Source organism: Magnolia sinica, chromosome 19 (assembly GCF_029962835.1).
Source record: "Magnolia sinica isolate HGM2019 chromosome 19, MsV1, whole genome shotgun sequence".
Classification (NCBI taxonomy): domain Eukaryota; kingdom Viridiplantae; phylum Streptophyta; class Magnoliopsida; order Magnoliales; family Magnoliaceae; genus Magnolia; species Magnolia sinica.
Window position 1 is genome coordinate 7,506,669 of NC_080591.1, and position 13,975 is coordinate 7,520,643.

Below are 13,975 nucleotides of genomic sequence, written 5' to 3' on the forward strand. Positions count from 1 at the left end.
TTTTTATCCATTAATATTCCATTTGACTATTGATAAAGAAAGCTCGGTGGGAAGTCATCTCTGCTAAGTTTAGGGGTATTTTGGAAAAACTCAACTTGCTGAGACCTTTCCACGCGTGAGAGAGACAGTGCAATTGCAATGTGTTTGAGCCATATCTGAAATTAAGATTTGAAAACCCAGCTTGCTGAAAACCCATCAGTTGGTTGTGGTTCATGAGGATCAAACGAGTCAACAACACCTGTTCTTCGGGCCCACCGATTGTATATTTCGGTTTGTCCTTCTTGAAAGAATTGGTAAAAAAATATTTACATATGAAAAAGCTCAAGCTCGACTCGAGATAAACTCGACTCAACTTGAATCACTACGAACTCGACTCAACAGCTTTGACAAATAAACTAAGTTTTAATGTTGAGCTGGAGGTTGAACTCGAGCTCGAACTCGCGTAAGCATAGGCTCAACTCGGTTCCATGCCCACCTCTAGTATTCGGTTTATTTGAGTTAACATACACCACAGTGTACCATTTCTAAGTTCCCGTGCATAGGAAGCGGATTGGCTAGTGTACCTCACACAAGCTATACAGCAGGAGTATTAACGGCAGCAAGTTCTGTGGGTTTGATAATGAGGTATGTGTTATATCCAAATCGTACATCCATTTGCCAAGCTCATTTTAAGTCCTGAGATGAAACATAATATAGATATAACTATTAAGTCGACCACGTTACAAAAAGTAGCAGGGCATTGAATGTCTACCATTGAAGCCCTTTTTGGGTCACAAAAGTTTTGGATAAATATGAAATTTGTTTTTACTCTTCATTCTGGGCTCTGTGATCTTATAAACAGATTGGATGGAAAATAGACGTTACGGTGGGCCCTGCGAATTGTTTAACGGTGAAAATTATTATCTCTGCTGCTATTTGTGGTGTGGTCCAGATGATCTTTGGATGTGATTCTTTTTTGAATAACACTCTAAAATGATCTCTAAAAATAGATGAACGGTGTAGATATAATAAATACATCAGTGTAGGGCCCATGTAACTTTGATCTCCTTTGAACCGTTCGTACAACTCGGAGCTCGATGAACGTCAGCACTCGTCTTCGCACGACACGTACCTACAGCAGCTATATAGCTGGTGTGTGGTACACCAGCCGCTTCCCTGTGTATCAAGCGCACACACAGATGGAGCATGAAATAGCAGTCAAAAACAAAGAAAAATACAGAATTTCCACGAGGGCGGGAAGAGGCTCGCCTGCCGGAGGAGCTTGCCGAGAAGTCAGGGCCGGAGATGCCAGTCGGAAAACAGAGAGAGAGAGAGAGAGGCTTTCTGTGTTTTTTGTTCTGCGACAAAAGGGGTTCTTGGGCAGATTTGGGTGAGAGGCCTTTTTGTGTTTTGTGGTGTTCTTGAAGAAAAGGAGTCTTTGGGCAGATTTGGGTGAGAGGCCTTTTTGTGTTTCGTGGTATTCTTGAAGAAAGGGAGTCTTTGGGCAGAGTTAGGTGAGAGGCCTTTTTGTGTTTTGTGGTGTTTCATGAAGAAAGGGAGTCTTTGGGCAGACTTGGGTTTGTGAGCTGTCTTTCTTTTTCTTCTCTGTGGAGATTTTGGATTTCTAGAGTGGGTTTTTAGTTGTGCTTCTCAGCCCTGCTTTTGACTTTTTGGGCTATTAACGGCCACCCTTTGTGACCCGATTTTTTAAAAAACGGATCCAGTTCAAGTGTATGGAGGAGATTCAAGATTGGGAAAGTTCTGATGATAGCACGGCGGCTGATCTGGACCTCAATTTACAAGACTGGAATGATGAGGAACACCATCTTTACAAGTCTGGCTCCATCCCCAAATTGCAATTTAGGTAGATTCTAATAAAAGATTATTGCAATTTAGTCTGCTTTGATTAGGAATGTGGCTTTTTTTTATATTCTATTAATTTTATAAATTTAAACTTATTATTTTTATTTTTTGTTAGAAAGGATGTATCAAAGGGTCGCTGGGATGAGAAGATGGGACTGGCCGAGGTTGTAGAAAAGAAGGGAGGAATGTGGACTACTACTGGAATTGTTCGAAGAGGCAAGCTCTATTGCTCGATTGAGGAGATTGCGTAGGTGACTGTGTTGTTGTCTTTGGGAAACTTTTTTTGGGCTCGTTTGGATGCCTATAAGTTTTTAAATTGTAGTTGACTTCCACTTGAAATTGACTTTCAGGTGTAAGTTACTTACATGTTGCCTGTTTGGAAGTGATTTACAGGTTGTAGCTTACCTGCAAGTGAAATCATGCTTATTCTTCATGTTTTCGGATGCAATTTTTTTTTACTGGTTGTAGCTCACAGGTGAAATTTCACACCCAAACACTACCTGTGAGTGAGTTACGGGTAAGTCACTTACAACTAATGCAACTTGCAGGGTACTGCTTGTAATTATTGCATGATTCAGGGCCAGTTGTTTTGTATCTGCTAGTTAGTCTGCTGTTTCGATGTGCTTCAGTAAGAGGAAATAACCCAATTGCTTTTGTTTCTTGTGAGTGTTGGTATTGAGTTTCCGGGCTCCAATTTGCAATTATATTACATTGGTGTTAATCATGAAAGGATTGTGAATGCATATTTGACAGATACTTACTCTTTGTGAATAGTGGGAAATATCATCGTGCTTGGGTTGCTTCCTCTGTATTGAAACTGAATTCTCATAATTCAAATCAGTTCTGCAGCTAAACACAGCCTTATGGCAGTTTGGAAGTAGTATGTAAAAGCCATGTTTTTGGAGGAAAAGCCTTGAGGCCAACCCCACATGGGAAAGTGTGGCATTTTGAAAGAAATGGAATGTGGAAACCGCAGTAGGTGGTTTTGTTGTTTTCTTGCATTTCCCACCAAAGTCGATATTCCACTTGTTTCATCCAGGAAATGACTGAGCAAGCTACTGTTTTTCGAAGAAATCAAGTTCACCCAACCACGTTTCTCAGGACACCCTAACACAGATTTATTTAGCTGTTGAGTTTTAGATTTGTTAGTATTTTTCAATATTATGAGTAAATATTGTTGCTTGATAGCCTTCTTTTGTTAAATGATTGCTTGAATCTTTCTTAATGGGTAAATAGCATTTGTTGTTCATGCAAATGTAAGTTTGTCGCTTGAAAGCTTTTATTAAAACCCCAAAGGGAAAAAATAAAAAGATGAGATGTTCATATGAGTTCTTTCCTTTTCCTTTAACAATAGGAGCTTTTCTCCCTCTAATCTAGAAACCATGCATAATCCTCAAGTACAAGAACCTCAAAGGGATGGTCGGATCTCTCATGAAAGTTTTTCTCCACGTAACACATTTACAGTGGGATCTTATAAATGAACAATTTGGATAATCATGCATTTTTATCATTCTAATGTGGACTAAAATTGACATGATGAACGTCTGGTTGTTACACCAACAAATACTCTAGGATATATTAGAACTCTGTCGATAACAATGTCATTGAGAACAAACTGCACCGCTCAAAAAAAAATAAAAAATCCAACCCGTAATTTCAGTTTGTTTCTTTTGCAATCGATGAATTTTTCCCATACACAAAAAGTATCCATGTTTTGAAACAGATGCCTGCCATGTTAATCCTCATTTCTACTTTAACCCATCGAACTTTCCTAATATGAACTCCTTATGGATCTAAAAACAAGACTAGCATTTGTGTGAGCAACAAATGCTAGTTATCCATTAAGAAAGATTTCATTTGACAAGAAAACTATCAAGCAATAATATCTACTCATAATATCAAAGGCAACCTAAATTGTAATATTCTTTTAGTAGAATCTACCTAAATTGCAATTTGGTGATGGAACCAGACTTATAGGGATTGTGTTTGTCGTCATTCTAGTCTTGTAAATTGATGTTCAGGTCAGTTGTAGCGCGATCATTGGAACAAGTCCAATCTTGAATCTCCTCCATACACACCAATTAACTAAGAGGTGGTCTCAAGTCCATCCTTATCATGAGGACCACCTTGTGAGACAAAAAACTATATCTCATGGTGAGACCAACCCATTGGAAGGGTTGGATGCCACATGCACTTAATAGGTTGGTTGTTATCCACTGATTGGATGTACTTTGTGGTCCAACTGGTTGGACTTGAGACCTACTCATTAACTAATGTTAGTTACTTTTTTATTTTCTTTTAATCAAGTATTGATTGTGAAAATTGGGTCTAGACCAGTTTAAGAACATCGGGTCGGGTGGCCATTAATAGCCCGAAAAGCCAAAAGCAGGGCCGAGAACTACAACAAAAAAACACACTGTAGGAACCCAAAATCTCCACATAGAAGAAAGAAAAATAAAAAAATCAAAACAGCTCACAAACCCAATCAAATCCCCTTTTTAACAGAACACCACAAAACCAAAAAAAAAGAAAAAAAGAAAAAGAAAAGGGCCTCTCATTCAAATTTATCCCAAAACCTATTTTCTTGCGGAACACCACAAAACACAAAAAGACCTGAAATTGCAGTTCAAGCTGAGAGGAACCAATAAATACTAAGTCTTCCAGTACTTTTATATGAGGGCATAGCCCTCAAATTGCAGTTATGTTTTTTCAAGTCCGATATTAGAGTGTAGCCTTTGATATGAATGCTAACTAAATTTTAATTTGGATTAATAATTATAGTTCAATTCAATATGTGTATCCAAACGCACCCCTGGAATTTAGTGTAGATTCTGGTTGGTTTTTCTTTTTATCAGATCCCCAATCACGTCTTTTCATTCCTGTACGTATGGTTTCAGGTTTTTAGCTGAAAGAGGTGCATTGCTTCTCCTGGATGACAATGACATGACCATCGCCTTAAAAGACATATACACGAAGGTTGCAGATGGGAAGCATGGATGTTGCTGGGAGTCTTTTGAGGCGTACAGACACTTGAAATTGCTAGGCTACATTGTGGGTCGCCATGATATTCCATGGACTCTGAAGGGTGACAGGAGCCATTGCAATACTAGTTCTCCTCAGGGCACATTAGAAAATAATGGTGAATCAGAAAGTGGGGCAGAAGAGAATATTTCCATCATCTGGCAGCTCAAAAACATGCATATCAATACAATGAAGCTAGATTTTGATGTGTACTTGCCTAATAGCAAGTTTAGAAAATCTTCTCCAGGGAATCCCAGTTTCATCCTTTGTCTACTTAGGTAATCCATGGCTATGTGAATTTCTGTATTGCATGAAATAGTAATATTTCTTCCTTTGAAAAAATTGTAACATTCCTTGGTCATTAGGGCCTATTTGGATAACCACCACTTTCAGTGGAAGGCAGATGCATTCTGCCTGAATGTCGAGGATGATAAGATCATGTCCGGGATTCAGGGCGGAAGCATCATCCCTTTTAGGCACCTATTCGGAAAAAAATAGTTTGGTAGTTGGGCCCCAAGTATCAGGCCTGTTGGAAAATCCAAAATGTGAAAATAGATAACCACATTTCAATGGAATCCTCATAAAATGGAAAATTGCGGAAGCGGAATCCAATAATGATTCTCATGTTAGTGATAAGTATTGATTTCCATGAAAATGTTAAAAGGTTAACAGTCAAACAATGAGACTTTTCTTGTGGAAATTTACATTTAACATTGTTTTCTTGAAATGGGTTTACTTGTTTTTATTTATTTATTTATTTAAAGCAAAAGGTAGGAAATGAAATGGTCCCCCTCCTTTTTGGTTTCATAAATTGACGAAACCATCTCATCAGGAGATTCGTATTCATTTCCACAGTTTTCCACTTAAACAAACAGTTTTATTAGAAATGGGTGGGAAACCTATTCATAGGCCTGCTGCAAAAAGTTGTTTTTCATGTTGGGTTACCTCAGCTTTTGTTTGACTTGTAAATTGCAGGGGCAACCCACCATCGGAAGCAGAACTAGTGGACATTGAGAAAGACTGCAAGGGCATTTCCCTGAAGTTCTGCCACGTAGAGCATGGGCGGGTCAATTTCTTTTCCTTTGATCGAACAGAGCTTCCAGTGTTACCATGATGATTTGTTTGAGTACATTAGATTTTCAGTAGATAGCGACAATGACAAACACACACTGCTTTGTGAAGGGCAACTATTGGGCGTGTGAAGAAGCCTATTCTCAGACCCATGTGCCAATATGCACATAGGATGGCACATAGATCGGCCCCGTAGGATTAGCAAAAATAGTATTATAACATCAGCTCTGTTTTGAGTTTGAGAGATGATAAACTATCTGATATTTGGGGTGTGTTTGGATTCAGTATACAACTGTTTTGGATTATATCAAATGGCTGCTGTTTTGGCTTCTAAACTGAATTTTCACAATTCAATCCACTTGTACATCCAAACGCAGCCTGAATGCCACATTAAGGCTATTATATTACCTTTTGTTTTGTTTTGTTTTGTTTTTGTTTTTTTATTTTTGAAATTACAGTAGCAGATAGTTCTTTCTCCCCATTATCAAGATCCATTCATAATCATGTTTAATCGGAGTCTCCATTTTACTCTTGGTTCATCGCTGTTGTTAACACATTGGAACCGCATGAAACCATCTGCTTATATTGGTGGTGATCATCCTGGAAAGCCACAGTAACTGAGCAGCTGCACAGCCAGGCATGCAGTAAACCCAAGCCAAACAACCTGTAGGGATCCAAAGGCCTGACAACGGCAAAATCACCCACTGGAAATCTGATAGGCGGTTCTCCTCGTCGATGAATGTACGTCTGAAAACTTTTCCTACTTGGACCATGATGTTGAGGCCCACGAAGGGTCCAGCATGAATGGACAATACATGTGTTCTGCATCAGTCATGCTCAAGCCGTGCTATAGAAGAGAAGGGTTTGAAGGCATCTTCTGGAGGGACATAATCCAGTGGCAGCTGCAAAAATGATTGATGGCCAACTTGATTTCTTGGTAGCATCTCCTCTTACTCTCTCCTCTACCGTAAATATTTCAGGCCTTTTCTTTCCAAACCATGTTGAAAATGGGGGATTTTGTAATACAATGTTGAAAACTCAACAGGAATTGGCGAAATTTATATGTTTTGTGGGTAAATTGAGTTTTTGTTGGATGAATTACAGGATGATTTAAGCAGTGTATGAAGGTTTCCAATTCTGACAAGTGGGGCTAATGGCTGGATACTCTAGTTTTCTGGGGTATTGTGCCTCCAAAATATCAATTTGGATGATCATGTCAATTTGATATGGCCAAGGAATAGACAGAGCAATTATCAGCATCCAACTGAATCCAGGATTGGTGGTAGGATCTTCCAATTTGAGATTTTTTTAGAAACAGTCTCTACTACAAAGCCATGAATCTTAATTTTCTGAACTGGAAACCAGCATATACTGCTCAAAGCCTCAGCCATCCAAATGTATAACGAGCTGCATGCTCATTTATTGCATTAGACTTTAGCCTTTCTATCTGGTCTAATGATTCAAACCATTTATATCATGTGCCTCACCTCTGGTGGTGGATGTTCAAAGAAGCAAATACTCTTAGGTTGGATTATTTCAACCCTTTGATCATTTGACTCTTTTCCTTTGAATATGGATGGTCTCCATGAACTTTCAATAATCAGAGGTTTGAGATGCTATAATCTTAGTTTTTTTTTTCCTCATCATGTAAACACTTTTGGGTCATTGAAAAGGATTCCAACCAAGGTTTTAAATTGGTGTAGCAGGTATTATATGGTGGTGAATTTTGTTCACCACAGATATGGCCCCATATTGCAGTGTATTGCACTTGTATTAGGCTGTTTGGGCCGATACAGGCAATACAGCCATATTGCTTTCGGGCAATGCTGGTATGTATCAGTTTCGGACAATACTTTAAATCTTGATTCCAATCCACAGGCTATGGCCCGATATGTCTTATTGCAAAAAAAAATGGAATGCATTGCAGCAAATCTCATGTATTGCAACATGTCGGGGTGTATTGTAGCAAGCCTCGATCAGGGACGGTTGGTATGGTAGATCTTCATTGAGTCTGAAGAACCAGAATATGTTAGACCCATCTCTCCAAGGGTTAATTGTATTGGTTTTAAAGGACATGGATGATTCTTAAACATAAACCATTGGTGCATATGGACGGACCCAATTTGCCAATGGCCCTGCCACTTGTACTTGAAGGAGATATCTCTACATATTCAGTTTTTCCTGGTTCCACTTGGTCCCTTGGTTGGGCAAGAGGTCCACACCACAGGTAGGCAATGGACTAGGTGGCTCACCCAACCCAGCTTTGAACTGTGCTTGGATCTAGTAGGTTGGCCTGTGGTCAGGTTAGAGCCTGACATTGATGGAATTATCAGTTTTTGGGTTGGGCTTGGGCTCAAGTCATTTTAGTCAGACATGACCTGAGCAAATTGGATTTGTGCTCAAGTCATTTTAGCCTGACCCAACCCGGCCTAACCGGATTCTTAATATAAGAGTTATATTGTACAAGTTTATTATTCTAATCCTTAAAACAACCTTCTATCTTGAATGTGGACCATTTATTTCATTCCTTTAAAATGTTTTTTTTATACATGGTCCACTTAAACAGATAAATTGGGAAAATTCAGGGGGAAAATAGGAATCTTATGAAATATCGAGTTGGGTCGGGATGCATTGAGTCAGGCCCAGGACCAACAACAATTTTCCGTATAGGTTTGGGACTGATATGCTAGACCCATGCTAGGCTTGGGCTTAGTTTAGTTGTCAGACAAGTCCAGGCCCATTTCCACCCCTAACCATAGGAAGCTGAGGATGGGGAGTTGGGGACACCATGCATTGAAACCATCCTGGGGCTCACATTGATGTTTATATGACATCCAATCTATTCAAAAGATAGGTGCCTCCATGAATAAGGGATATCTCGAATATTAGACTGATCCAAAACTTCGGTTGGCCCAAGAAAATTTTGAAAGTGGGCAATCCATCTCCACTGTTTCATATAGGTGTGTGTGTGTGTGTGCGTGTGTGTGTGTGTGTGTGTAAATTTTAATTAAAAAAAATGCAGAAGAAGCTAGAAAGAGGTATTGTAGTTACTCATCATTAGACCTCAGCAATGCAAATATCGACTGTGGTAAACTTCATATTCAGCTACCTTACAGTACAGCACATTCGAAGAAAATTTACAAGACAGCACAAAAAAAAAAAGCTTTCATTAGAACAAGAGAAAAAAAGTTCACTAGCATGCAACATACCTTAAATTCATCATAGTGAAGATCGACCAAGTTCACATCCTCAGGAGGAATTTTTCTTGAGATTGCAGCAAACAACATGGGGGAAGGCATCCAATGTGATTTAGGAATCTTGGGTGCTCTTGAACCAAAACCACCATCTTTTTCTTGAGATTTCTTAACAGAAACCAAAAATTGATGAAAGGAATGGAAGATGAATTGAAAAATGAGAAGCATAATTTGTTAAAAGGAAAAGATGTGGTATGGAATGAGGACACAAATTGCAGCTCATTAATCCAAGATGGCCCCAAGATATGCGGCGCATCTGCACAGGAATGGGTTCATCCGTAAGCATAACCATGCTTCTCCATCTTCTTCTTCTTCTTTTTTTTGAAATGTATGTGCCTACATCAATTATTTCTACAAGTTCTTCAGTTACTAAGTTGGGATGAATGTACTGCCAAATCATCACTGATAAGGGTTAGCAAGTGTACTTTATATGCTAGGTCCTTGGGGCCGATAGAAAATGAAGGACCCATCAAGTGGGCTAGATTTTACTGCTGTATCTACCCCAAATTCAAAAGTAAGATTCATCTAATTCTTAATTTAACTATGATTTATCAGGAGCACATCATGTCTAGGTTGGGCATCTGACACACCCCATCATGCCTTAAAATTAAGGCTACAAAATCTAACTATAGTGATGGGATGCATGATTTTCATTGATTGGCCTGACCAATTTTATCCAGAAAAACCCCAATAATTGAATTTCCATTCACAAAATTGAAGGCTGACTACATCACATCAACAACTAAGTAATAAACAAAAAACTCCTCAAAGCTAGATTCTCATGGGTTATGCTCCTCGGTAATCTAAATAGAGAAGTTAACAATATGTATAGCCAGTGTCAAATCACATAGGATGAGTTCTCAAAAAAGTTCCCACAAGTTCCGTGTGAACTGGAGCGCAGCTGAGCATTCGGATATATATATATATATATAGGAATATGGAGTATTCACCTTTGGTGCTTGGAGGCACCCTGAAACTCACAATATATTCCAGATAGATGTGTGTATTCATCTTAATTTTCCATACCATGTAATGCTTTGGGTTTTGAAGATCATCTAGACTGCTATCAAGGTTTTCGCTGCTGGGCTGAAACTGTTCAGATCCAGGATGAACAAGTAACACACTCCCCATTATAACATGACACAAAACCATGTGTTGTATACCATTTTCATCAGCATTAGAATACCTGGCGCTGTAAAAAATAGAAAAAAGTGAAATGGCCTAGCACATTATCCACAAGAACAAACCAAAAATATGACAAGAGTACACAAGAAATTATCATAATAACAGTTCTCTGCTGAATTTTGAACTCTGAAAAGAGTGCATACCTGAGATGGGAGCAGTTTGCAGGGGTAAGATAAATGCCAGTGCCATAGGCGTGATCGAATTTTTAATGCAGCCATTGAAGGAATAGAAATACAAGAAGATAATGGAAGATGAAGAGAGAAATGGCAAGATTTCACTTTGGTGGATGGGTACAAGTTTCCCTCCAGCCTCACTCACTAGACAACAGCCCACTCAAGTATAAAAGTAAAATGCCCAAAAGTCTCTTACTTTCTCTACAACCCCTCTTTTGTAGAGACCTAACTAAAGCAATATGAAATTACTTAGTACCCGTACTCTCTTTTTTAACACACACTCACCCAGCACCCACACCATATGGGCACTTGATCCCATGTTCTCAGTGTTGAAACAAAGCCTGTCTACCACCGAGCCATGGAGCTAGACCCAACAAAACTATAAAAAAGCAAGATACAAGAAAAACAAAATAAAATAAAACTAACCCAAAAGAAAAGAGATCATGGATCCATCTGCATCAATTTTGGCTTTACATTTTTTCCCAATCCCATTAAGCATGATCCCTGTTATAGCTTCTTCGAAGCACCAAGGCAAGCGTAGCGAACATTTGCATTTCCACGGAAACTTTTGGTGATCTGAACCTGCTTCTGAAAAATCTACAAGCTAGTGTGCCCTGAATTGGTCAGTGAAGCATGCTAAATTCCAATGATGCTGTCCGCTTCAATGCATTGGCTTAAACCTACAAGGAACATGTTCTTCACAGCATCAATCTCTTCCACTACAAACCAGTCTGGCTAAGCTCCCATGAATATATCCAAAGCCTGGGTTTTGTGAAGCAGGAAATGTAAATGGTTCATTTTCTCTAATGACTTGGTTCTGCATTGGTTTATCACTAGTGGTGCAACCCTGTTCCAGCTCATAACAGTTGCTAGAGGGTTTTGGTTTTTCTTCTATTTTAAGCCACTTAACATGAGGAACATCACATTCCTCTGACTTTGAACTATCAGCAGCACTTATTGCAATCTCAAGCTGCACCTTGATTTCATGTCCCCTTTTTGGTTCTGTACGAGGTTTTTCCTTTCCATGAGAACCATGGTAGCCATGCGACCCATCAATATGAAAGAAGCAGGCATTATATTCATCAAGCCAAGCTATAGGCAGTCGCAAAGCCATTTCAAAATCAATCTGAACAATGTGTAAGAAATCAAAAAATGAGAGATGGCCCTGAAATGCCAGTTCAGTGATCGCCTTCTTTGTCCTAAAATATTCCCTCGGCAAAGCAACGACTTCCTCTGGAAAATCATTCCATTCATCATTGTGATAGATAAGTAAATGCTGAGGCAACCACTCTTTATAAAATTCAAATAGTTCTTAAGCACAGATTTCCTGAAACAGCACCTGCAGTTGTTTTTACAGCCACCAGATCTCACTTTCTTGTAATGCCTCTCCCATGGCTAGTCCAAGGTAGTCCTCAGCAATAACGACTTCTGACCAGCACGAGTGAGATACGCTGCATTGTGCTGCTCGCTTTCTCTTCAGATCAATCAGAACTCCTCTTCCACTATCCAACACCTTTGTGCTCTTCACTTCCATTTTTAACTAAAGAATCAATCCCTATCTGAATACTAGTCCTTATGCACAGATGTGACTCAAAAAAGTCTAACTATTCGCATTAATATACAATCCACCTTAGGGTAATTTTCCAGAAAAACCATTGGGAGGAAGACAGCATGCAAGGTGACCCTGAAAACTAGTAGGCAATATAAAATCTTATATATGAAATTCTTTGCATTGAATACCTTAAATAAATGTAATACAGGCTGAATCTGGTTCATCATGCTTAAAGTCCATTTCATGACCAAGCTATGCTGTGGTCCACATCGCATGGACAGATGATCCAGGCCATCATCCATTAGGTGGGGCACATAGTATACGAAAATATCCAGGCCCCTGTAATCCATGAGAGAGCCCTACATCCATTACATGGAATTGATACTTGGCTACCTTTCTATAAACGGCTGATGTGGAACTAAGCCCACTATGCAATAACATAAAGGCACGAGACGACATATGAACGCCAAACTGAAAATCATGGAGTTTGCATTCTTGACACTCTCACCTTCCATAACCACAATTTTGGTCTCACAAAGACCTATTTACATATTTCAGTCACTCCATTTTTGGTGGCCAGGCCATGGAGTGAAACAATATCATATGCTTGATATACATGTGCAAGGGCTTCTACTCTTATGCATCCCCCTTGCTTTCATCTGAGCTAAGACAGGTCAAATTCTCATGGCTGTTGGACAAGATAGAGAGATATCGATAGCAGCCGGAGAATATGCCCATTGGATGATACCGTGCATTGTTTGCCTATGGCTTCCTTCAGTGCTCAGATTCCTACAAACCCAGAACATTGTCTTTCCCATGATGATAAGCACTGCAATTAGTGCCCTATTCCACCTTTGTGTGTGTTGGATTCAGGTGTTCAAATCTGGGCTTGGTAGCAAAGGTGCTGCCTTGGCAAATTCCATCTCTTATTGGATCAATGTGTTGCTGTTGGCTCTTTATGTTAATTACTCTCCTGCCTGCAAGAAGACTTGGACTGGTTTATCAAAGGAGGCCTTACATGATATCCTCAACTTTATAAGACTTGGTATTCCTTCAGCAATTATGGTTTGGTAAGTAACAATTCTCCTAAGTACTTGTTATTGAAATATAACGATTGGTGTTTCGCTTTCCTACAGCCTATCTTAAGAAAGCATAACACTTACAATATCTCTTGTTGAGAAGCCTATTCGTATTTCATTATTAACCTATTAGTATCTGGTAAATACTCCAAATCTGGACTGGAATGGATGGTGTGGATTTTGGGAAGATGATGAATGCATTGAAAGCCAAAACAGAAACAGCATACAAGCCACAACAGAAGGTGACCCTATCGTCACTCAGCACTGACCAAAGCTACAAGGAGAACTAAAAACAAAACAAGCCTACTGAACCCAGGCCATCCCAAAGAGACGGCAGAAAAACACCAAACACCCAAAAACAATGCCAACCACTGCAAGCTCTTATTGCTAACCAGAACCTACAAAAACCATTGTGAAAGGTTTTCGAGTCCAGCAGGAAACAGCAATGCATGTACAAGGTTTGATAAGCCCATATGGGTGTAAAGTGCTGCCCATCTACAGCATCCACACGCTCATGCACATACCAATATGAACACACTCAAGAGATCTGAGCTTTCCATCAGGTTCGCCGCACTGATTAGATTTCCTGGCTCAAACATCGGACCATTTAACTACTCAGCTGGGCTGCAATGTATAAAACAAACGGACGGCTAAGACAATTGTTTCTACTTTCTAGACATCTTTTATTTTGTGCACCATGGGCCACACTAGAAGATCTATGCAATGTGGCCCACCTGATGGAAAGAGGATCTTGTAATGTCTACCATATTGACATGTGCTTGCGTGCAGATTGGTATG

General features: G+C 39.4%; 1 protein-coding gene across 1 annotated transcript; it reads left to right on the forward strand.

Annotated features, from left to right (window-relative positions):
- The first annotated feature begins 1,464 nt into the window (after nt 1–1,464).
- Nucleotides 1,465–6,288, forward strand: LOC131234891 (uncharacterized). The gene is made up of 4 exons (XM_058231880.1): nt 1,465–1,843; nt 1,958–2,089; nt 4,740–5,141; nt 5,839–6,288. Exons 1-4 carry the CDS (start codon nt 1,713–1,715, stop codon nt 5,975–5,977), a joined length of 804 nt encoding a protein of 267 aa, XP_058087863.1. The 5' UTR covers nt 1,465–1,712; the 3' UTR covers nt 5,978–6,288.
- Nucleotides 6,289–13,975: the final 7,687 nt, after the last annotated feature.

Excerpts from the sequence above, each read along its gene's own strand:
- LOC131234891 (XM_058231880.1), top strand. The coding sequence starts at position 1,713 with ATGGAGGAGATTCAAGATTGGGAAAGTTCTGATGATAGCACGGCGGCT. Across the intron at positions 2,090-4,739 it reads TGCTCGATTGAGGAGATTGC|GTTTTTAGCTGAAAGAGGTG; the intron begins GTAGGTGACTGT and ends GTATGGTTTCAG. Across the intron at positions 5,142-5,838 it reads TTCATCCTTTGTCTACTTAG|GGGCAACCCACCATCGGAAG; the intron begins GTAATCCATGGC and ends TGTAAATTGCAG.